Source organism: Syngnathus scovelli, chromosome 20 (genome assembly GCF_024217435.2).
Source record: "Syngnathus scovelli strain Florida chromosome 20, RoL_Ssco_1.2, whole genome shotgun sequence".
NCBI classification, from domain to species: domain Eukaryota; kingdom Metazoa; phylum Chordata; class Actinopteri; order Syngnathiformes; family Syngnathidae; genus Syngnathus; species Syngnathus scovelli.
In genome coordinates this window covers 11,220,682-11,242,437 of record NC_090866.1, presented here as the reverse complement: position 1 = coordinate 11,242,437, position 21,756 = coordinate 11,220,682, and the positions used below count along the sequence as shown (strand labels likewise).

The following is a 21,756-nucleotide window of genomic DNA, read 5'->3' as shown; positions in this document are numbered from 1 at the left end:
GTGACCTTTAAGACCTTGAAACTGCTTTTAAAATGGTGCAAATGTCGTTTCGGTTCTCAATGTGTCTCAGTCTTTAGCAAATTTGTCTCAAAAATCTTTCTCGAATAACTCAACATGAAAATTTTGCATAGCAACAAAACCAAAAATACCCCGCCTATGTTTTGTCCTGGTTTAATATTTACATTTTTGAAAAGAACAGACATGGAAACACAATAAGGCACAACACATGATGCACATACTCAACACCCCCATTCACCGCACTAAAACACCCCCCCAGAATTTTTTGTTTTCTAAACACCACGCACACCTCGCCCCTTCACTTTTATTGCAAATAATTTACACCGACCGGCGTCTGCATCGGACAGACCAGAAAGGAAAAATGATAAAAATGAGCCGGCATGGCTTCGTGCTGCCTGTTCAGTCCATTTTTGTTTTCTGTGGCTCAGTCCTCCGATTCTGCTTTTAAGACCATTCAGTTTGTAAATCCAAGTGTTTGGAAACAACAAAAAATGCAGTGTATATATACTTTTTTTTTTCTTAAATAGTTTTACAAAAAGGTATGAGCATGTCCATTGTGCTGAAGCGTGCGTTACAGGTACTCGAACTCCAGTGCTTGATGTAACGCCAGCAGGTCGGAGTGGCTGGATATCCTCCAGAAGGGCATGTTGTGCTGCCGAGGGGGAAAAAGTCAAAAAAGAGTTGCTGGCCAGCTCCTAGCGGTAAGACAAAACACCACAAACCAAATCCATGCAAAAGAAGCGCTCGGGGGTGGAAATTCAATTTGCTTTCTTGTCAAGTCTGACACTTATGAAGATTGAAATGTATTTAGCCTAAAAATGAATCTCTGAAAGCTTCTGTAATGTCACTAAAAGTCTTGGCAATTCAATGAGTTAGTGAATTTTGTCAAATTTGTCATGCCCAATCTGAATTGATGCTGAAAATATACATTTTCCCCTAAATGTCATTGTGTCAAGAAAGCAAGGCAGCAATTTCTTCCAAACATTTCCTCCCATCACCCAGCAACTAGTTCAGGTCTCTAAATCATTTGAAGAACATGAAAAATCTTTTTTCTACTCTAGCTACAAGTCAAGAAGAACCCGCAAAGCTTTTGGCTAGCAGGCATTGTTCAAACGGTGGAACCTCCCAAGTCGGCCTAAATTTCTCTACAATTGTTTTTTACTTTGGCTTTTTCAAACTTCAGAAAGATACCCGTCCGGCCAACACAATACCGCTAGGTGGCGCCATTGCTTTGCAAACGCCTTCCAAGATTGGCTTCTTTTGAGCGCACAATAAAATGTTGAACACCTCTTCAGGCTGCAGTAAAATTGAATTGGTTTCCATTCAGGTAAGTTGCTCTGAAATAAGAACAACTTGTGGGACTTTGGAGGTTTCACTAATCTCTCACTATTCTTGCGCAGAAACCATCCACAGCAAGGAGCACCAGTTAAAAACCTCCAGCGCAAAGACAGGCAGGCAGGCGTCAGACTGCGCCGAGTGGGCTTGCGGGGCCACAGGCAGCGAGCTCCATTTACCTTTTTGGCCGCCTGCTCCTCTTCCGCACCGTCCCCCACTACAACATACACTACTTTCCTGCCAAACCTTTGCATTATGCGCTCAAAGCAACTCTCTTTTCCTGCGGGAGAAACAAGGAGGAAGAAGGGGTGAAAACAAAAGGAGTCCAAAAGTCATTTACCTGACCGGCTGCATGCTCCTCATCCTTGCCATCGCCAATCACAACATATGTAATGTTAGTGCCAAAGCGGGACACTATACGCTCAAAACAGCTCTCTTTGCCTGGAGACACAAAATGGCTTTCACAGCAAACATAACTCGCTTTTTAGCAATATAGTGTGACGACGTACCGTAGTTGTTACCATGGTGACCGGAGTCCCATCAAATATCAGTTAAGTGTCAAAAGTCTGTCCGAGTCTTAAGCGGCGGCACTACTTTTGCGACCTCGCTCGCTCGCTCTTGTTCATTTTAGAATGATTCTGATCAAGTTTGACCTATTTTTTTTTTTTTCCTCAATGTGGTAGGATGTTGTTACCATAGTGACCATGCTGCTTCTTCACCCGCCATCCTTGTCCCTTCCACGCGTCTTACCTATTTTTGTCGCGCTGTAGATGTTCTCGATGGGGAACACGGAGCCCAGACTGTACAGGAGAATCTTGGCCAGCGCCGGGATGAGCTGCGTGGTGGTCACCAGCACGTTGACGCAGTTACTCCTGCGCGACGACAGCACAACTGAGTACGGTTACGTGTGTCGAGCGGCGCCGGGCGGGAGCCGCTACCTGGAGCTGATGATGGAAAGCGACTTGAGGGCGTGCGTGAGCCACGAGTCGGTCAGCGCCTCCACCTCGGCCCGCAGCTGCAGCCAAGCGTCTCTCTTGGCGGGACCCAGCAGACCTGCGACACGGCGCGCACGCGTTACCGCCTCGGCCGGTCAAGCGCACAGGTAAGGTCGGCGATGGAATCCGTATTGCATCTGTCTGCTGGCCTTACCCCCCACATTGTTTTTGTAGGTGCTATACAACTCTTTGACGCGTCGATAGCGGAAGGCCAGCTTCCTCATCCAGTCGACGCCGCCGCGGACGCCCGTAGCCAGGCACAGGTTGGCGCTGGTCGCCGCTGCGTGGAACCCATCGGTTGCAAAACTGTAAGTACTGCAACGACCACATGTTTGATTTCAATGAAAGATCAAAAAGAGAAATGTTGAATTATTGTACAGCAGCTTAAAAGGATCTATGTGCAACTTTCCCCAATGTTATAAATATTATTTATGAGGCAAAAAATGCCATTTAAATTCTCACCTTAAGTCCTGCCCGTTGTCATCGGATGATACGTCATCAATATGTACCTGATCACATTCCTGCACACACACGAATCTTGTATTGAGTTCATACCAAAAGGCAAAACAATAGCAGGATAGTCGTGCTGCATTTTGCGTCAACCAAAACCATCACCTCGGCAGCGCCTTACCTCCAAGTCGTTAAAGAATAAGTGCGAGTCGGCCAAGTTGAAGATCATCTCCTCCATCCTCAGACCCAGCGTGACTGCCATGGGCGGGTCCTGAGCGAGGACAAAATAGCAGCGTCTTTAAGATTTTGGGCACAAAAATGATTTAGGGACACACACGCTCATCGCCATGCACCGCAGATGATAGACAGGCTGCACTTGTTCCGTCCCATCAACATTCCTGCTGGCTTGCTATGTGTGTGTGGCTCAGCTGCAAAAACCATCACGCGCGATAGGTCGGGCGGAGGGGCGAGAGGGGGGGGGGGTCTGTCATAACACCAGAATAGAAGCGAGCCAACTGACGGACAAGAGTGAAAGTGGGCGAGAGAAGATGGGCATTCCCAAGTGTGAAAAAGTAACCTCAAACAAGATGGAGGAAGAGCTACATTGTGCGTACACAGCGTTCTCCCGTCACTGCGTCTTTTCTCTCGAGTGTGACCCCCCTCAATTAGTTTTTCAACTTCCCACAATTACAAATGGGGATTATGACACAGTGTGAGAATGCCGTTCCTCTTTATTTGTCCCCCCCCCCCCCCCTTAAAGCAGGCAACGCCGTGCCAATGCATCCTCGCGGTCCTGCGGTTGCTATGCCAACGGCGTAAACACTATTTTGGGAGAGGTGCGAACAGACACAGCTGCCGCTATCTCTCATGCGAGCGAGGCCTCGGGTTGGGGGGGCGCTCTTATTTTAAGGCGTACATTCAGGCGCATCGGTGCAAATGGGCGCAAGCGGGAGACGCTAAGTCGACTTTATCAGACGGACGCGCTGTAGTGGTGACATCATGCGACCCGTTCCATTTGTTTACAACCTAGGCCGGAGGCGCAGGGTTCTCCTAGACTCAACTGGTCGCCTTTGGCATTTCTCCAAAAAGAAACACTGAGCTGAGTGCCACGACCTGAATTTGAATATTTGTTTACTCCCAAGTCGGTTTATCTCAATCAGCAATTTGAATGTCCAGTGTCTCACCTTGCCGTATTTCTGTGCGTAGGAGCCCGTGAGCAGAGAATGGAAAACGATGATGGTCTCGTCCAGATCCCACACAAAAACCCTCTGCCGGAACAAAAGGAAACGGGCCGTGGGCAAGACAACATCGAGGAGGTAAGCGCTCTTTCAAGGAAGTTACCTCCAGGTCGCTGTCGGGCGGAGGCGAGGGGTTGTTCTTGCGGCTCCTGCCCCGCGACTTGGACGTGCCGCTGCGGCACGCTCGCTCGTCCAGGTCCTTGATGGGTGTGGAGGGCCTCTGCACCGTCTCAAAGTCTCCTGACAACATAATGGCCGATTTAATTTCGTTTTTTTCCCCCATCCCAAAGCTACTGTCCAAATTGACTATGGGTTTGCGTGCATGCACACACATGCAGCAAAGGCCACACGCTTCCCACCGCACCGCGCTGCACTGCGGTAACCCGAACCCAAGCCAGCTTGGCCTCTCGTATTGTTATGTCTCAATCTGAACGGGGGGGAAGTGGGAGGGGGGGCGAGAAGAGAACGAGCGAGAGCGCAACGATAAGCTCTTCGATTAGCTGGGCCAAGATAAACTACAGTGAAAGGAGGCCCAAAAAGCCAGAGAGCCAAAAGTAGTGGGACACATGATGATCTCAAATGTATCAAAAGGTAACACGTTCCCACCTGGGTGAAGTTCTGCCGCCTGGCCCGTCATGGCCGGCGTGGGGTCCTGCAGTTGGTAGGCGGCCACGGTGGCGCCGCCGCCGCCATCCACGCCGCTGGCGGTCATATACGTCCCGTACGTGGAGGCGGAATAATACTGGGCGTACTGGTTTTGGCCAAAGCTGGTGTAGGAGGGATATTCCTGCGCGACAAGAGTTGTTCTGTGATTTTTTTTTTTTTTTAAACAAGATAGTGTTCCTCTCCATGTTATCTCAAGTTCCATTTGCAAAAGGCCGCGTTTGATGGTTTTTACGGAGCCGGCGGGAGAAGGCGCTTTTACGAGTCCGCCCGCAAAATTTGCGAGGCTTTGTAAACCCGAGCGTGCCGCACAAACACGCACGTTTGAAGACTGCCAAAGAGACAATCCATCCAGCAGACACGGCCAAATATTCCCAATAAAGTCTCTATTGTCAAATCGTCGTATTATTTGATTTGCGTGTCTGTAAAAATACTTTTTTTTTTTTTTTGTAGAGTTAACTGCTATTGCAAATGTGCCTTTGAGGGAAAAACAAAGCTTGAGCTCGTCCGATGACGTCGCTTGGAGCCGCTCGTGTAACATCTGCGTCGGCGCTGACAAAACGCCAAGAAAAGTTGCGTGGGAAAGTTCATATTGAACTTTGCGTTGGTTTTGTTTTTGCGAGATGTGCTGAGGAAGCCACGAGCTGCTACCTGCTGCGTTGCTGTGTAGTTGGCGGGGCTGGACACCGAATTGTTGCTGGCGTAGAGGCCCGACGACGGCGTGAAACTTGAACCTGGCATCTGGTAGGGCGAGTAGGCCGTCTGCCCGGGTTGGGGCGTGGTAAAGCCCGGGCTGTAGCTCAGGCCCGTCTGGAGAGGCGACTGACTCTGGGCCAGGCCGCTCTCCGTCTTGATGCCCGGCAGCATCACGCCCAGGTCTAAACGTCCAAACGCCGATCAGAGACAATTTGACAAGGCTGCCGCCGGCGCGGCGCCTCACCGTAGCCGGACAGTCCGTAGGCTTGGCCCGTTTGCGAGTACGTGTAGACGGCGGGCTGCTGCATGCCGCCGAACTGCGGCTGGCCCGCGTACGCCGGCATGGACGGGGCGGGCGGCGTGGACAGGATGTGTGGGTACGGCCTGAAGCGGACATACACACCAAAAGTTGCCAAGTAAATCCTTGTGGCTGGGTGGGATGAACGAACGGGCCACTCACTTTGAAGGGTACAAGGGAGGAGAGTACTGGTGCGCTGAGCGGGGACTGTAGCCGCTGCTGGTAATGACTGCACACAAATAAAAACAGATATTAGCATGGCCATCCTCTGCAAATGTTAAGCACCCTCCATTGTGTGTGCGTGTGTGTCCAAATAATCAAATGTATGTGCCCTCTCTTGGCAGCGCTGCGCTGCGCTGACGTTATCCAAGGCCAAGCCGAGGCGTTTCGGGATTCAAGTTTTCAGCGAGGACGCCGCTCGGCTCAAATTGATGGTGAGTTCCCCCACCCTTGCAAATGTGCGCGCGTGTTACCTGAGCCGGCGTACGAGTCCAATACTGCGTCGCCTGTCGTGGTCACTGCATCGCTGTTGTTCATGGGCTCCGTTTTCACTTTGAAATCAAGTCGAGTAAGGAATTCAAGTCAGAGGTGCACAAACAAACAAACGCGCCAAACGTCGACACCGTTCACGTTGAGCCACATTTCCACCGAGCAAGGCCGTGCAGTTTAACCTTGTCTAGGGCGCCATTTTTTATTTTAAATCCTACTCCGATTGTGGCGAACTGAACCGGACCCCTTGGTGGAAATGACAAACAACAATTTTGAAACAATTAGATCAGTGGCGGGGAAACCTTTTTTCCTATCTCTTCTCAGAAATTACAAGTGTTTTTTAGAAATGTATTTTGGAACAACATGGTTGGCCGCTGTTTCCCCACCGCTGTCCTAAACGCTTGACGACTGTGCTGACGTTTCAAAACATGCACACACTATTACAGACGGCAAACTCAAAAGCAATCGGAGCCCATTCAGCAAAAAAAAAAAAAAAAAGCCTTAAAAGTACGCGTAGGTGTCGGAAGGGCTGCTTGTCAGTCCACACACATGCACCTCTGTACCATAGTCCTTGGAGGTTGGCGCCGGGGGCGGGCTGCTGCAGCCCAGCAGCCAATCGGCCGTGTTTAGAACAGTCATGTTTTCACCTACAAAACGCAAGGCGAGCACTGTGAGCTCACAACGTACTGCAGATAAAGAAATAAAAAGACTCCAATGCTGCCCCATAAAAGGAACGATTTAAATATTGTCAATATCCATGTTACGGGCTCCTGTCCCCCCGCCACTTCCCACCCAGCGGGCCGGCTGACATCAGGTGAGGGGAATGCGAGCGATGCGGTTTGTTTTGGCCGCCGGCGCGCCGTCCCGCCTCGAGTCGGCTTCGGGCCTCGCTAACTGTGAGCTCATGGCCAAATGATTAAAACGTGTCGTAGTAGGATGCGGAGGTCAGCGCCGAGCAGGGGGGGGAGGGCCCGGGAGAGGAGGAATACGGTGGTCTGAAAGAGCCGAGGCGATGACGGACGTGAGGCTTTAATGCTCTTGTCGGGGAAATAGTTTCCAGTGGGATTTTGGAGCCTTTGGTCGGCGCCGGCTGCCAAGTGGTTAGCGGCAAAAGTGCCTCAGTGTGTGTTTACACTCGAGCGCTCGTGCCAGCGTTGTTGGCACGTCGCGGGAACGGCAAAAATGCTCTCCGACTGATGACTTTGCAATGGAAGCCATCGACTTCTATTGTTTCAATCATATGTCTTCAGGCAGATGCTTGGAAACAAACTGCACTAAAGAGGACATCAAAAGTCAAAGTTGGAGTAGCTAGCACAAGATGGTGCTGATTTTGAAAATAGATTTTACAGAGCACTGCTGTAATTCTGTGAACTTATGTCAGGGAGCGGCGGCGTTCCACAAGGCCAGTGACTCGGTCCACACTTTTTTTTTTTTTTGATGACCAACAATGCTCACCTCCTGTTCCATTGGCGCTGATTGCGGAGGGGCTGCCGAGGTTGCTCTTGTCTAGCTTGGAGCCGCTCGAATCGGCGCCACCCACGCGATTATGAGGACTGGCTAGGTCCTGCATTTCCATAGGCCTGCAAGGGTCCAAAGTGAATAAAAAAAAAAAAAAAAAGACAGTTAGAGGTGCACTTAGAGATGTGCGTGTGTCAGTAAAGCCTTTTCGTCCTGTTGTTTATTTAGATTGAACGTAACCACGGCAACAGCTCCCGCGGGATGTAAATAAACCTCAAAAGAAGCAGGAGAAGGAACATTGCTGATGACTTTTGCGTTGTGCGCCGCCACAAAAGCCGCAAGCAGACGCGTGCCAAGTCGGCATGTTGACTCAAGTGTGTGTCGCCGCCCGGGTGTGTCGTGACGGGCTGCTCGCACTTTTCAAAGGCAGAAGACGGGAGGGAGGGAGAATCCAAACAAACGCGCACGCGGTTCTGGAAGGTGGCTCCCGCCCTTCCCTGCCTTGCCCTGCCCTGCCCGTACCGTCCCGTCCGCCTGCTCTGGGCTCGGCCCGGCTGACGAACCCGCAAGTCAGACTGACAGCGTTAAACATTTCACTCACACCGGGAGCAGACTTGGCTCCACTTGAGAAAGTTAAACATTCCAACTCCGCTTTCAGTCACTAAATTCACGTTTTTTGTACATCTTAGAGCTAATCAGTGTTCTTTCTGGACAAGCTCCTCCTTTTCTTTTTTTTTTTTTTTGCTCTTTAACTTTGAATAGAAGGAAATGACTCTTTGCCATACTTGGCCTTCTTTTTGGTGATGGCAGCGGTCGGTGTTTCATAAACTCTTCTCTTCTGCTTTTGCCATTAAGAGCGTATGGAGACGCATTACTTGATATTGCCGCGTGCAGATGTGGAAAATGGAGCGCAAGGATTAGTGTGAAAAAGGCCGCGCTCGCATCCCGCCGTGCACTTGATGCTCAAACTTAATGCGCTCGCTCACACAATGCAAAAGAGATTCTATTTGAATTTTAAAATGACGGAAATAATTAAGCTCATATTACAAGGGCCCACTCTATATATATATATATATTTTTTTTTTATTGTTGCTTAAATGTTCCTTTACCTGCTGTCGGAAGGGTCTGGAACATGAGAGTCACTGTTTGTATTCTTCACCTGCGGAGCAGAAAGATTCCATGAGTCAACAACAAAATGATTTCCACTTTGCATTAAATAAACGGACTTGACTTTTCTGCCTTCCTTCCTTCCTTGCTTCCACGTGGGCAAAATTGTATATTGTTAAACGTAAATAACAGAGGCGTTAAGTTTTGACTTTCTCTTGTTCACCATTGACCCTGAACCAGGGCCACTTGGAGCCCCCTTACTCTCCTCTTAAAAGGGTTGAAAGGTCACGGCGGGGTCACTTTAGGTCGCGGGGAGCTTTCACCTCTCTTTGGCGGTCGACACTATAATGCCATGTGACATTTGCTCACGTCGATCAGCGCACGCCCGAGTTTGTACACTTTATGGATGTAACAAAAAAAACTTGAAAGTGCTGTGTGTGTGTGTGTGTGTTTGCGCGCGCGACTGCCGCAGCGGGTCTCTATTAAAATTCCTCCGTCTTATTTGGAACAGGAACTAATTAGGACAGTAAATGGAGGGAGGAGCTTCAGGCAATGTGTACCAGCTGCCCCCTAATCACTGTGTCAACACGCCGCCGAGGTGTAGCCCACGCGTGCCGGACACACACACACACACGTGGACACACACACACACACACAACATAGGTGGCGAGACTTGCAATGAGCACAATCATAGTCGGTAGGAACAAAGCGCCGACCGAGCCAAGCAGCTATCTGGAAAGAAAAATTCCGCAATGATCAATGATCATCCACTTTTTCCCCCCCGGTATTTGTTTCAAGAGTCCAAAATGGTATTAAAATTCCACCGCGTGTCAGTTCAGCACAAGAATTGTGTTTAGGTGCCATGTTTCTGATTAGAGGTTCCACGCAATAAGAAGCCCCCGCCATGGATCACTTTACAAGCACTTTCATGTCGCATTTCATGCTTTGCTGAAATTTAACAAGCCTGTCAGTCACGGCGTCGGCGAGAGCACGCACGCACGCACAAGCACTTTGATAATCCCAGACCAAACTTAGCGTTCTTCGTCATCATTCTTCAATCATTAAATGCTTGAAATCCTCCTTTTGCATGGTCTCGTAGGGACGAGCGGCCGGCCCGAAAGAGCCATCTGCGTCAAAAAGGCTCGACCTTTGAACCCGGCGCTCGGGTGAGCGCCCGTGAACACAGCCCGCCTGATGCCGCTTGGAGTCCCTCAGGGAAAAGAAGGACCACAAGACCTACCTCCAGGTAATTAGTGCTAAATTAATAACTAGCAGTTATGTAGAATGAATGATTGTGTGTGTGTGTGTGTGAGCGCGGGGCGGAAACTTGTTTGCTTCTTCTTACGTGTTGAGTTTAAGAATTTTAAAATGACCATTCACTCTCCTTTAGAAACTCAGCATAATTTTGATAATTTTCACTTTTTTTTTTTAATATTATTTTGACAGTTGATATGACACACACACACACACACACACACACACACACACACACACACACACACAAGCCTTATAAGCGTAAATCCCAATTTTATATTTCTTCACATCTTGCCCCAAATTTTGAAATAACTCTGAACGCTTACCTGAAGAGCGGCGTCAGATCACTTTAACGTTGCGCACTTGTGCGCATTAACAGCCGAGTCATGCAGTGCTCAGACGACACAAGGGCTCACTCGCTCGCTCTCTCGCTCGGTCCGTCCAAGTGTGTTAACGGTCCCGCAGGTGGCCCGGCGCTCTGCGTCTGGCTATGCGTGGCAAATTAATTCCCTCCGTTCATCTCGAAAGCGGTAGTTTTTCTTCAAACGTCCTCCAAAGTTTGGAAGTTGTCATTAAAAAGGCAAAGAGGAGCACGTCCTCGCGGGCGCTCCATCCATGCACAGCTGCCGTCTTGCTCAAGTCCAGCCTTTCTCTCGTGCTTCCTATCCCCTCCTCCTCGGTCGGCCTCCTCCCTCCCTCCCTCGCTCCTCCTCGCACTCGCTCTCCCACCTGTCACTCAATTCACATTTGTAGTCGGTCAACTTTCGTGTCATTCGGTTAAAGAATAAGTTGCAAAGTCAAAAATGAATCTTCTCCAAATTTGACCTATCGTCACAATTTGGATGATTCAAGAAATAATAACCATCATTTTATATATTCACGTCAAAATGGATGCGGACAAACGTTTGAGTGATTAGAAACAATTCTCAGAAGTCGCTTAAACTCGATTGACTCTCATCTCTGCCGTTACAATTTCGCACTGTGCAGTAAAAAGCGGAGGGCAAACCATAAAATTGTCACCATGCAACACACACACTTTTATGAGCACCTGAGTGCCCCACACAGCAGTCGGTGTTAAATGCAGCCACCTGGGAAACACGTGGATGTGTGTGTGTGTGTGTGTCACAGCCTGGGTATGTGTGCGTGCGAGTGCTACAATCCAACACAATGTTTTGTTGTTTATGGCTAAAAAAATATTACCGCATGGTACGAAAACATGAACGTAAATACGCAAACGCGTCGAGTGAATTTCTAAGCCAAGTCAATAGCAAGTAAAAGTAAGGTCTTGGCGCCATGCTCCACGGTGGGCCGACCCCAATAAAAACATTGATTGATAGCGTGTGCGAGGGCCCGCGTGCGTGCGTGCACACTTTGGCGAGGCCGACGTGTCGGAAGAGATTAAAGCTGCGGGCCGAAGCGCCGGACAACTCAAGCTCTGCGAGGAGGGAGGGAGGGAGGCGGGGTGAGGGGCCGCTCGCCTCCCCCCAAAATCATCCCTGACGAAATATTTTCACAGCAAGTGGAGAAGGCAAGTCAGGGAGGCTTGAAAAGGGAAAAAAAAACAGTAGCCCGGCGGGGGCGTATCACAGGAGAGACAACAGAACGGGTCGTAAATGACAAGTGGACTCGCTCGGGCTTTTGTTGACATTTTCTCACAACAACATCAAGACGGCCGTTTGTCTCCCGGCAGACCGAAACGCGCCAATTAACAGCGCTACTAAATCTCCGTTCAAGTTGAACCTTCGTTTTCCCGCTTTGACCAAATTGTTTGAAAAGCAAAGCAATCTTTCCCATTGGAAATGCGTTCAATCCAATTGATCCTTTCAAGACGGCAACATTTACACGTTTCCATTTCATAGGGAATGACTTGAAAATAAGAAAAGCGAAATTGTCCCTTCATTTCCATTTGTCCTACATGCCGTCTTCCTTCATTGTGTCTCTGGCACACACGTTTACCTGTCTGCCCCCCCCCCCCTCCTTCCCTCCCTGACCCTCCCTCGCTCAAAGCACTCGTCTCTCTCTCTCCCCATTTGTGTGAGTGCTTATCACCGGCGAAACCCAATCCCCTTCCTTTCATGTAAAATACATTGTGCCTCGCCCGCCCCGCCCAGCCGGCCCCCAGCAGTTGTGCCCCAGCCCGGGGAGGTGTAAAACTATCCCTCGTCTTTATGTCTCCAAAAATGACCCTTTCTTTTTTTCTTCAGGTGTACTAGGACAAAAAAAAAAAAAAAAGAAAACAGGCCACCGCCTCCCTCCTCTCGTTTTGCCCACTGACATTCACACGAATGTGCCACCTTAGGAATGTCACGGGAAAAGAAAAGAAATTTCACCCCAGAGGAATCAAATCTTTTTTTCTTTGCAAATTCCCCCAACCCGATAGATGACAAAAGAGCTCAAAGTGTCGTCCAAATGACCCATTGTGACGTAAAGTCGAGGCCACGATTATTGATATATTGACTTGTGAATGGCTCTCCATGCTCGCCACTGCCCCCGGTGGTCTTGGGAGGCGCCGCGTGATTGAATGCCGCTTTACACAAATGAAAAGTAACTGATGGATTCTGCGCGGTTAATTGCCAAACGTTTGGCCCAGGCTGCCCCCGCCAGGCTAATCTGATGAGAGTGATTAAAAAAAAAAAAAAAAAAAAACACACACGAGGAGAAACCCACACCGGCCGGCCTACGGTTGGCTAGACACACACACGCACACACACATATGGCAGCAAAGTCAGACAGTGGGAGAAACGTTTGCAGATTGAACAGATTGTCTGTCTAAATTTCACAGGACACCAATGATGAATGACTTCGTTGTTTGCCGCCATTTTGTCTCGCTGCCGCTCTCACATTTTAAAACGCTACGACACTTAGTTTAAGTGACTCTGAAACTTTGGTTGGTCGGCCCAGGAAAATCCATCCACTAATATTGTACCTCGGGGCTTTTCCAGAGGGCGCTACATTTCGGATGCCCAATTTAAAATCGAAAAAAGAAGCAGCCGTGTGAGATGATGACTTAGTGGCATGGAACGCTCAGAGCTGCTGCTGCTATTTGGAAGCTGAGGAAACACAATCCCACTCTTTTTGCATCCCCCCCCCCTCCTTTTCCCCTGACCTGACCACAGCCACTGCACAAGTTCCACCCCCACGCACTTACAGCAGGACCCCCCAAACCACATCCTCCCACCCCACACTCCCCTCAAAAATCTAACAAACCGCCCCGTGAGCGCCACAACATCTCGACCTGCAAACCTTTGCACACCAGTCAACCACGTAACCAACATGCACGACGAAATGATGCCACTCTTTGCAACTTTTGCTATTAAAAGTGATGTTAAAAATCACCATTAGTCTTAATGTTATACAAAAGGTGAGGATCAAAATAATAGGACCACCTCGTATGATGCGGTGCAATTTGAAACCGCTGTAAATAATAAACAACATGACAGTCGGTGTCAATCCAGATTGGCATCCCCCCCCCCCAAAGAAAAAAAATATTTTGAATACACCTCATGTGCATGCAATGTTGTGGCCGATGGAGTCAGCCAGTGGCTTCTTCTTAGTCCGAGCTATGTCATCAAATGTGTCATGAAGGCCTTCTGTGGGCCTTTGTGTGCCTATGGCCAAGTGGGATGCTTCTTTTGTGAAGATAGCAATCCGATACACAGGCAGCCCGCCAGCGGGGGTGTGTGTCTTGTGTGTGTGTCGGGGGGGTTGGTAAATGACGAGGAGGATGGAGGGCGTTATTCTCATGGGCAAGTCCCTGCTGTCTGGGACCCCCCTGAGGGCCCCCCTCATACCTGGCTGTCTGCTCTACCTGTTGTCCCAATTTTGGACTTTCCATGCTTCCTTCTTCTCCCCTTTCACACTGGCGCACTTCCTCCCCCTTTACCCCTCGACCCCGTTTTAACTCACACGGTATTTTAAGTGATTTTATTAGGAAGACGATATGAAGTGTTTTTTTAACAGCCCGCTATGGCGGAACAGCTGGCTGTTAGCTTCTATATTGAATCTTTGCTGAGAGCAGATGGTGCGTGTGTGTGTGTGTGCGCATGTTAGCGTCGCGATCTATCTCCTGTCTGTCGAGGCCGAGCCTTGAAAAGAGGTTTTTGAAGGATATCTACCTTATGTCGTGATGTCATCAGCAGCATTATTTAACAGGCAGCTGGGAGGCCATTCATCATTTAATTAAAAGGCGTCTGAAAAGGAGCTCGGGCCTAATGACATTAGCTTCAATTATTCATGACGATGCTGCCGCTGCTGCCGCTGCTGCCGCTGCTGCTGCTGCACACATGCACTGAGGGCAGAGACTTTGTCCCGAAAGTCTTCTAATTTTGAGACAAGTGAGAGACCAAATTTAGAACTGTACTTGAGTCATTTAAAATGTATATCATACATTTTTAAATCATCTGACCAGATCTTAAATTTACTAGGTGTAAAACATTTGTTGTTTTAGTGCTGATGTCGCAACAACAGCAAAAAAAAAAAAAAAGGCAACATTTGCCACATTGTTGTTTTAGTGCTAACGTGGCGGGAAAAAAAAAAAAAAAGTGGCAACATTTGCCACATTGTCTGCATCAAGAGTCAGGTCAAAGGCAAAGCGGCCTCGACATCCGCTCCCGATACCGCTGCGGTTCCGTGCCGCACAGACAGAAATCCAATCCCTCGGCAGCGGAGCAGCAGAGGAAGTTCTCACCGCGGGCGACTCGGTCTGGTTCCTCGGTAACCAACGCGCCATTGTAGCAATCCGATTTCCTGCCTGGCCGGCCAGGCGGCCGGCGCAAACAGGAAAATGGCCGTGGTTTCATTTAAGGTGAGGCCGCAATAAAATAGTCATCTCAGGCTTGTAAAGTCTTTGAGTAATCAATAAAGACGGGAATCTTTGAGACATAGTCTCCACTCGAATGACCTCAGCCGCGAGCGAGCGTATTCGTAAAACAGAGAGCCAAACACCTTGACGCACTCAACAGACACTCGAGTGCAAATATGGTGCGGTTTCCTGTCTGCTGCCTTTCTCTCGAAAAGAAAGCCCACGCTGCTTTTTTCTCCGCCGCTCTCGATGGATTCTCCAGTCCGTTTGGCGCGTCCTCCGCGCTTGACGCTGACCCGCTGACCTCGCGTCTCCGTGACGCTCTAGCGCCTTTGAAAGCTCGCTAGCGCCAAGCTAATTATCATGTTACACCCCCCCACCCTCCCAAAAAAAAAAAAAGCCCTAAGCAAAAGCTGACAAGCGCACACACACAAATTCCCCACTGGGGGGAAAAATAGTTCACCTCTGAACACAACCTGGCTAACCTTTGCCCGTCTCGGCTAACACGGCAGGGGAGGCATCGAGGAACTGGCAAAGCAAAAGCAAATTTTTTTGTTAGATGCAACAATGGCGGTATTAATGGATTGGTGACGCTGCCCGCTTGGCCGTCAAGCAAACTAGAATCAAATCATGACGTGAAACCATCATGCTAAACAAAAATTGCAATCAAAACATCACACGACCTTTATCGATGAAGCCGTAAAACATGGCACCACCGTATACGGTCAACATTTTAAACGTAGGCTCGGATTAAAAAAATCCCTCAGATTAAGGTGGCCGCATCGAGGCCCACTCTCAGCTGTCAGCGAGGCATCAATCTTTCGGGAATCACAAGCGATTATTGGCACGGCGCTCTCCGAGCAAACGCCTGCACTCCTGTCGTTAGGCAGATAAAAAATAAAATAAAATGGCGGCCTCGCTCGTGTTTGGCCGCCGCCGCCGCGCCGTGTATGTTTGCGCAACGGCGACCGTATGGGACCGTCGGGGTGCAACCCGAGCCCCCTTTGCCCCTTCTAACTTGGTCCGTGCACGCTCGCACACAAACCGGGACAGCTGCTCGTCTATCCAAGCGCGCCGCAACTAAAAGAACCCAAAAACAAAAATCCAGTAGGAAAAACATTTTCAGACCCACATTTACTGTGAATCATCCTGATTTGAGTATGAATTGAAGATAAGTCGCCGCCAAAATGGAGAAGCTCCCATACGGAGTGCATGTCATTTTGCGCTGGTGTCCATGCTAAATCAAACTCATAGTTGACACAAAGACGTCATCATCGTCACACGATGGGGTGGGGGGGGGGCGAGGAATTGTTAACACCGTTTCCTCACAGCTAAACAAGTACGTGACAACAGGTGGAGCGGGACAGCTAAACAGGCTAAAAGTAGCATTAGCAAGCACTTTTGGCCAGGACCCAGACTCCTTCCAGATCCCCCCCCCAGGGACCCCAGACGGCAGGTTGGCCCTCGGACCGCGACCCAGATGACGTGCGCTGGTGGGAAGCGGAGGGACTTTAAAGGCGAGCAGAGAGGACAAGGGGGTGGGGGGGGGGGGTCTCTGGAAGTCGGGACTATCAAGTATCAACAGACAACTCCCCGAAACTCCGTTTTCTCGGTCACCCGAGACGCGTCTTTTTCAATACGCAAATTGGCTACTTTCACCTTGAATGTTGAAAATGTGCACTTGGCGCTTACTTGATGTTCCCCTTCAATGATCCTCATTAGTTGAAATAAAAAAAAAAACAACAAGAAGCGGGACATCTGCCAGGTAACGACTCAAAATGTCACGGCGGAAACATTTCGACGTGTTTCCCGAAAGCCGATCTTGTAATACGATGAGCGTACATTGTTCATTTGGCAAACGTTTCCTCTGGCTTTGGTGAACCTTTTCCACAATGCAGAGGATGTTTTTTGTTGTTGTTGTCGTCACCCTTCCTTCAGGCAACCTGCATATAATTTAAAAAAAAAATCCCAGTACTGTTCCTGGGTCGGCCTTTAGCTCACATTTGCACGAACAATTGAAATCTGTGCGCTGCCGCCGCCGCCGCCGCCGCCGATATCTCATTTCCAGCAATGAATCAATGTGGCCGACGCAAAGCTCAAATTCGCCTTATAAGTGATGTCAGCGGCCTATTTAAAGCAGGTGAAGTAACCGAGGAATATAAAGGCGTTAATATTTAATCACGTGGCGGTGCAAGACAAGACCTATTTCTTTGTCCCCGCTCACACACACGCACACACACTCACTCACCCCCGCCGACTGTACATTTGAGTGACGGCGGTCCGCCGGGGTCGGCCTGTAATGCACACGGCTGCTTTCTCGCGGGGCGACATCAAAAGTGCGGCAAAACAACATAGTTGATGTGTTGTGGCCCACTTTGCGTTACCACGGTCAGGGCAGGGAGGGGCTCGGGGTTGGGGGGGGCGGTCCGAGGCTCGCCCGAGGAGATGAAATTACACCTGTGCTGCTAGCTGACTAACGACTTTGAAATACGAGCACACCTTGTTCGCCGCCAAAATCATTTTCCCAACAATATGCGGCCAATCTTTAAATAAGCAAAATGGGAACGCAAGCGCCGATGTTGGCCGAGGGGCGGAGTTCCAATTTCATTCCTTAACATGACATTCGTACAAGATGCAGTCGCGACAACTTGCCATTTGCTCGCTGAGGTCCTGCGAGGCCTCCATGGCTCGTGGCCTTCAAACCTCACACGCGTCAACTGCAACAACAAAAAAAGGAACAAAACGTACATCAGTGGACATAAAATCACCAAATTCATCCACATCCACTTTTGAAAATTACGCTAGCAAATGTTTACTCGCGTCTCTGATAAAAACTATTGTTAGTGGAGATTGACTGAAATAAATAATAACATCTAAACACTTATCTTCTGTGCGTGTGTGCGTGTGTTGATGTGTCAGTCCGGGGTTGCGCCGCTCTGTTTATGTGTGAGCAACAGGAGACGGACGGGAGACGGCCCGCCGGCGTATCGTCTTCAGCCGAGGACCAAGCGGAGAGATAATTGCACGAGTAAATATCAACAATGAAAAGGGAGACGCGTAAATGATCTGCTGCGCTTGGCCCACAGACACACTCCGGAACAAGAACAGTGACCGGGCGACGGCATTGTCATACCATTGTCCGACAAGGTGAGACAGAGAAGATAAAATACCTAAACGGCAACGAGCAAAATATTTTTCCCATCTGTGACAAAAGGTCATAATGTCAATGGCCACATAGCTTTGCCTATTAGCGTAATGCTAACACATGATAGGAAACGCCACAGACAAGCGGAACACAAACGGTGTAGGAAAACTTATAGACCGGCAATATAAAACAAGCATGTTTTTTTTCTATGCTCTGTAAAGAACAACTGATAATGCTGCAACTTACTGAGGAGCATCCGTGCATCCATGTCTGCATTATACTGCCCCCAGGTGGCCAACAGGTGACCAGAAGGAGCAGCACAATGGCCATTGATGTGAAGCAAAGAAAAGTGGTAAAAACATCCATTTCATTTCTTTAGAATATTTAATTGACATTTATATGTTTAGAATTACTGTATAGTAATGATATTTTTTTTCAAATAAATATTTTGGGTTTTTTAGGGGGCAGGTGAATTTCCGTCGGCTGCGAAAGACCATTTGAGATCCAAGCGTCGGTTGTCGCTGTGTACGTAAATGCGATTGGACTGACATTTTCCCGCTCGATAAGAGTCAAAGTCGCTGGCATCCTTTTAATTTTTCATAGCTGCCCCTCGCCTGAAACCCAAGACAATAATGCATCTGGAGCCAATTGATTTACAGATAGCGCCACCACACCACACAGCCTCACCTCAATCTCCTCTAATTAAATTCCTATGAAGTTAACATTCTCCCATGAAAAGTTGCAATGAATCGTGCTTGCATTAGTTTCCTTCCCGCTGCCCTGCCCGGGCGGCCGGCTTTGTCTCGACGGGGATTGGAGGGCACCTGACACTGCGCAAAATCAATGCTGCCTGCCATTTCCTCCACAAACCCACAAGAGAGAATTCAATTTCTCACTGTAAGCTATGCTGATTGGGAGGGGGGGAGAATTAAAAGGTGGCCTACAGTGTGATCATATATGTTGAACAAACCGCAAGCTGAGGTTGCGGTGAAAAGCCCGGCGTGGATATGACTGCATCGAGTCATCTTGATTCATATTAGATGCATTTCTTCATTGTCACAGACGAGGTCGCCCACAATGAGGCGCCATTCGAGCGACTCCCCGACGGAGGCGGAAGGACTTGCGATCCGAGGCGAAGTGACAACGACAGATGAAATGACATTAGTCTTTAGGAAAGGTTCGAAATTCTCTTCTGTGCTCCACTGTGTTTATTAACGGTCAAAAAAACAACAGCAATCAACCTAACAGCACACACATAAAGGTCACTTAGTATTCCAAATATCCCGGCGGTTATAAATCATATAATTTATTTCCAGAGCCGAGGAATGACATCTGCACAAGTCATCCCGGTTATGCGTCCATAGCCCTTGAATTTATGTCCGCATGTGAAATGTAATCCCGCAGCGTGCGCATTAGGGCGCGCTCGCTCGCTCGGTACAAGCCGTCGAGAGCAGGCCGAGGAGCCTGAGGCGTTCCCGTTTCCCACATTTCTGCTAGGAACGCAAATGCCACGTGGGTTGACAAATCACCCGGGGGAACCGCCGATTTGATTTCGTTTTATACGCCAGCGATATGGCCCACACACAGACTGGAGAGGACCGCGTTTGACCGGCACATATGGCATGTGGTGACAAAAAAAAGAGTTAAAAAAAACATTTTTCACAATTCAATTAGGACTTGAAATTGATCACCTATTAAAACCCCCGATATCAAGTCCAAATATTCAAGTGAATTCCATAAAATAATGCAAAAATAAATTCACAATTTGAATATTTGACATTTTCAAAAAAAGAACAAGTCTAAAACTGTGCCATTGTTGTTTGTCTATTTAAGGGTTTTAATACTGAAATGACCATTTAAAACAAATCCATTTAGAAAAAAAAACAATTTAATTGCAAAATTAACCAAAACATTAAAAGTGTAACCTCTGTCCAGTCCAGAAATTAAGGGGAAAGAGGCCATTTCAATTTTGATCATTTTATTTTATTTCTGTTGTATTTTGTTTAAATCAACTTTATTTAAGTTGCCATTTATAAAGTGAACAGTGTAATTTGTCATTATAGATATTAGTTGTAAATATCAGTAGTCCAGTCATTTCAAGTCCAAAAATGTTAATCAACTCCATAAATTACTTTCAAGACAACAACCTTTACGTGGTCAATTAAATATTTTAAAAATAATATGAGTCTTTATATGACAACATTCTAATAATTGTGAAACTTTTTTTGTAACACGCACAGAGGTTTGCTGTTAATTATTATTAATGAGACACTTTTGTAAGTATCCAGCAGACTGTTGTTAAGCAATAGATAATTCAATAAATGTAGGCTATACCTGTGTTGTGCCAGCGAGTAGTCAGGTCCCAGGTCCGGTTTACTTGCTGGCGCGTGTCATCATCCTGATCCGCTTGCTCTCCCCGCAGGCTGTCACTGACCTGTTTACAACATCGCCACTCCGAGCGGAGTCCCCAAACAAACTCTGAACAACTGCAAGCTCCCAAAATGGAACTTTGAGAAAGAAGCCAGCAGACAGCGGCGGGAGCGCGGCGCAACGCAACTTTGCTACGAGTCTCCAAGTCCAAGTTGGACGAGGCAAGAGAAGCGGCCGGGCTGCAGGAGAGCCATTAGAGCCCAACTTCATTATTGACAGAGCGACGAGCCCCACTGCGCATGCGCGCTGACGACCGACACCGGCGGCCAAGTGAGTGATGGGCTCAAAATGGAGGTGGCTGGAAAGGGAAGCAGTCCACCAACAACGTGATAAAAATAACACTGCGTGTGTGCTTCTAATTGTTGTGGCTACTTGACTTTTATTTTGCGCACAATAGACATCATTTTATTCCAAATTGACTAAAAAATAATATTTCCGTCATATAAATAGTGTTGTTGTTAGTGACTGTCCTCTTCATATTCATTTTCAGCCTGTTGCTGAGGTTGGGAAGATTCATTTGTGAGCTGAGGCCAAAAGCAGCACCGCGGCAGTCCGGAATGTCAAGTCGCTAAAATTCTGCAGAAGCACAGCAACAGGTAATGCTCTGGTAAAAATCGGGGTGGGGCATGTGTCAGTCAATTTCTGTCAGTCTGTCGTGATATGCCAAGTCGCGGCCAAATAAACGAGTAGTACAAGCCGTGACGGAGCCCGAAATAGCAAGAAGCTGCAGCGGCGGGCAACTCGCCGCCTCCGCCGCTGCGTGTCGGGCCAGCTTGGAACACTTGGCACGCCCAAAGCAAACGCGTCCAGGTGTTTTTCGAGGCGGCAGCAGATGCGCCCCTCTATTTGTCAGGCCACTTGTTGTTCGCAAGGGTGGCGAGCTATTTTTAAAAAAAAAATGCCGCAAAGCCCGTCACAGCACTCCCTCTTCTCGCCGGGCCAAAAAGAAAATGGCCGCCGGCTCGCCGGTATTTATAGATATGCGCGGAACTCGCGCTCGCACTGGCCCGAGGTGCTGACGAGGTAAAAGGAGAGGTTGCTTCCAGAAAGTCCGGAGTGTCAGGGTGCAAAGATAAAAATACCCGCTGAAAGATGGGCCGGGCCATTAGTGGCGCAGCCCGGCATGCCACATGGCAGCGCTTGGCGGCTGATTTATGATTATCACTACCGCCGGCCCAAATGAGCGTTATTTCAGTCACCCACCGCATTTTTGGGGATCGGCGCAGCATCGGCCTTTGACCCTCGACGTTGACTACACGTGATTTAAAAGGAGGCTCCGCCGACCTGCGTGATTTAAAAGGAGTCGAAAAGAGCCGGCAGGATAGATATTTTGCTTTCATTTTTGCTTTCCGTGTCACACTCTTGACTTTGTTTGCCGT

General features: G+C 48.6%; 1 protein-coding gene across 8 annotated transcripts; it reads right to left on the bottom strand.

Moving 5' to 3' along the window:
* Nucleotides 1-155: 155 nt before the first annotated feature.
* Nucleotides 156-20,423, bottom strand: eya4 (EYA transcriptional coactivator and phosphatase 4). Of its 8 annotated transcripts, none has more exons than XM_049757945.2 (19): nucleotides 20,282-20,423; nucleotides 17,455-17,519; nucleotides 8,750-8,799; nucleotides 7,638-7,762; nucleotides 6,746-6,829; nucleotides 6,167-6,244; nucleotides 5,856-5,922; nucleotides 5,640-5,779; nucleotides 5,351-5,577; nucleotides 4,643-4,823; nucleotides 4,140-4,276; nucleotides 3,983-4,066; nucleotides 2,980-3,069; nucleotides 2,811-2,869; nucleotides 2,503-2,663; nucleotides 2,292-2,406; nucleotides 2,104-2,225; nucleotides 1,694-1,794; nucleotides 156-670 (listed from the first exon to the last, which is right to left on the bottom strand). In XM_049757945.2, exons 2-19 carry the CDS (start codon nucleotides 17,485-17,487, stop codon nucleotides 590-592), a joined length of 1,935 nt encoding a protein of 644 aa, XP_049613902.1. In that variant the 5' UTR covers nucleotides 17,488-17,519; nucleotides 20,282-20,423; the 3' UTR covers nucleotides 156-589. The 8 variants fall into 8 exon arrangements, with proteins under 8 accessions (XP_049613902.1, XP_049613901.1, XP_049613905.1 ...); XM_049757944.2 differs by lacking the exon at nucleotides 1,694-1,794 and adding an exon at nucleotides 1,533-1,633; XM_049757948.2 differs by lacking the exon at nucleotides 6,746-6,829.
* Between the last annotated feature and the right edge of the window lie 1,333 nt (nucleotides 20,424-21,756).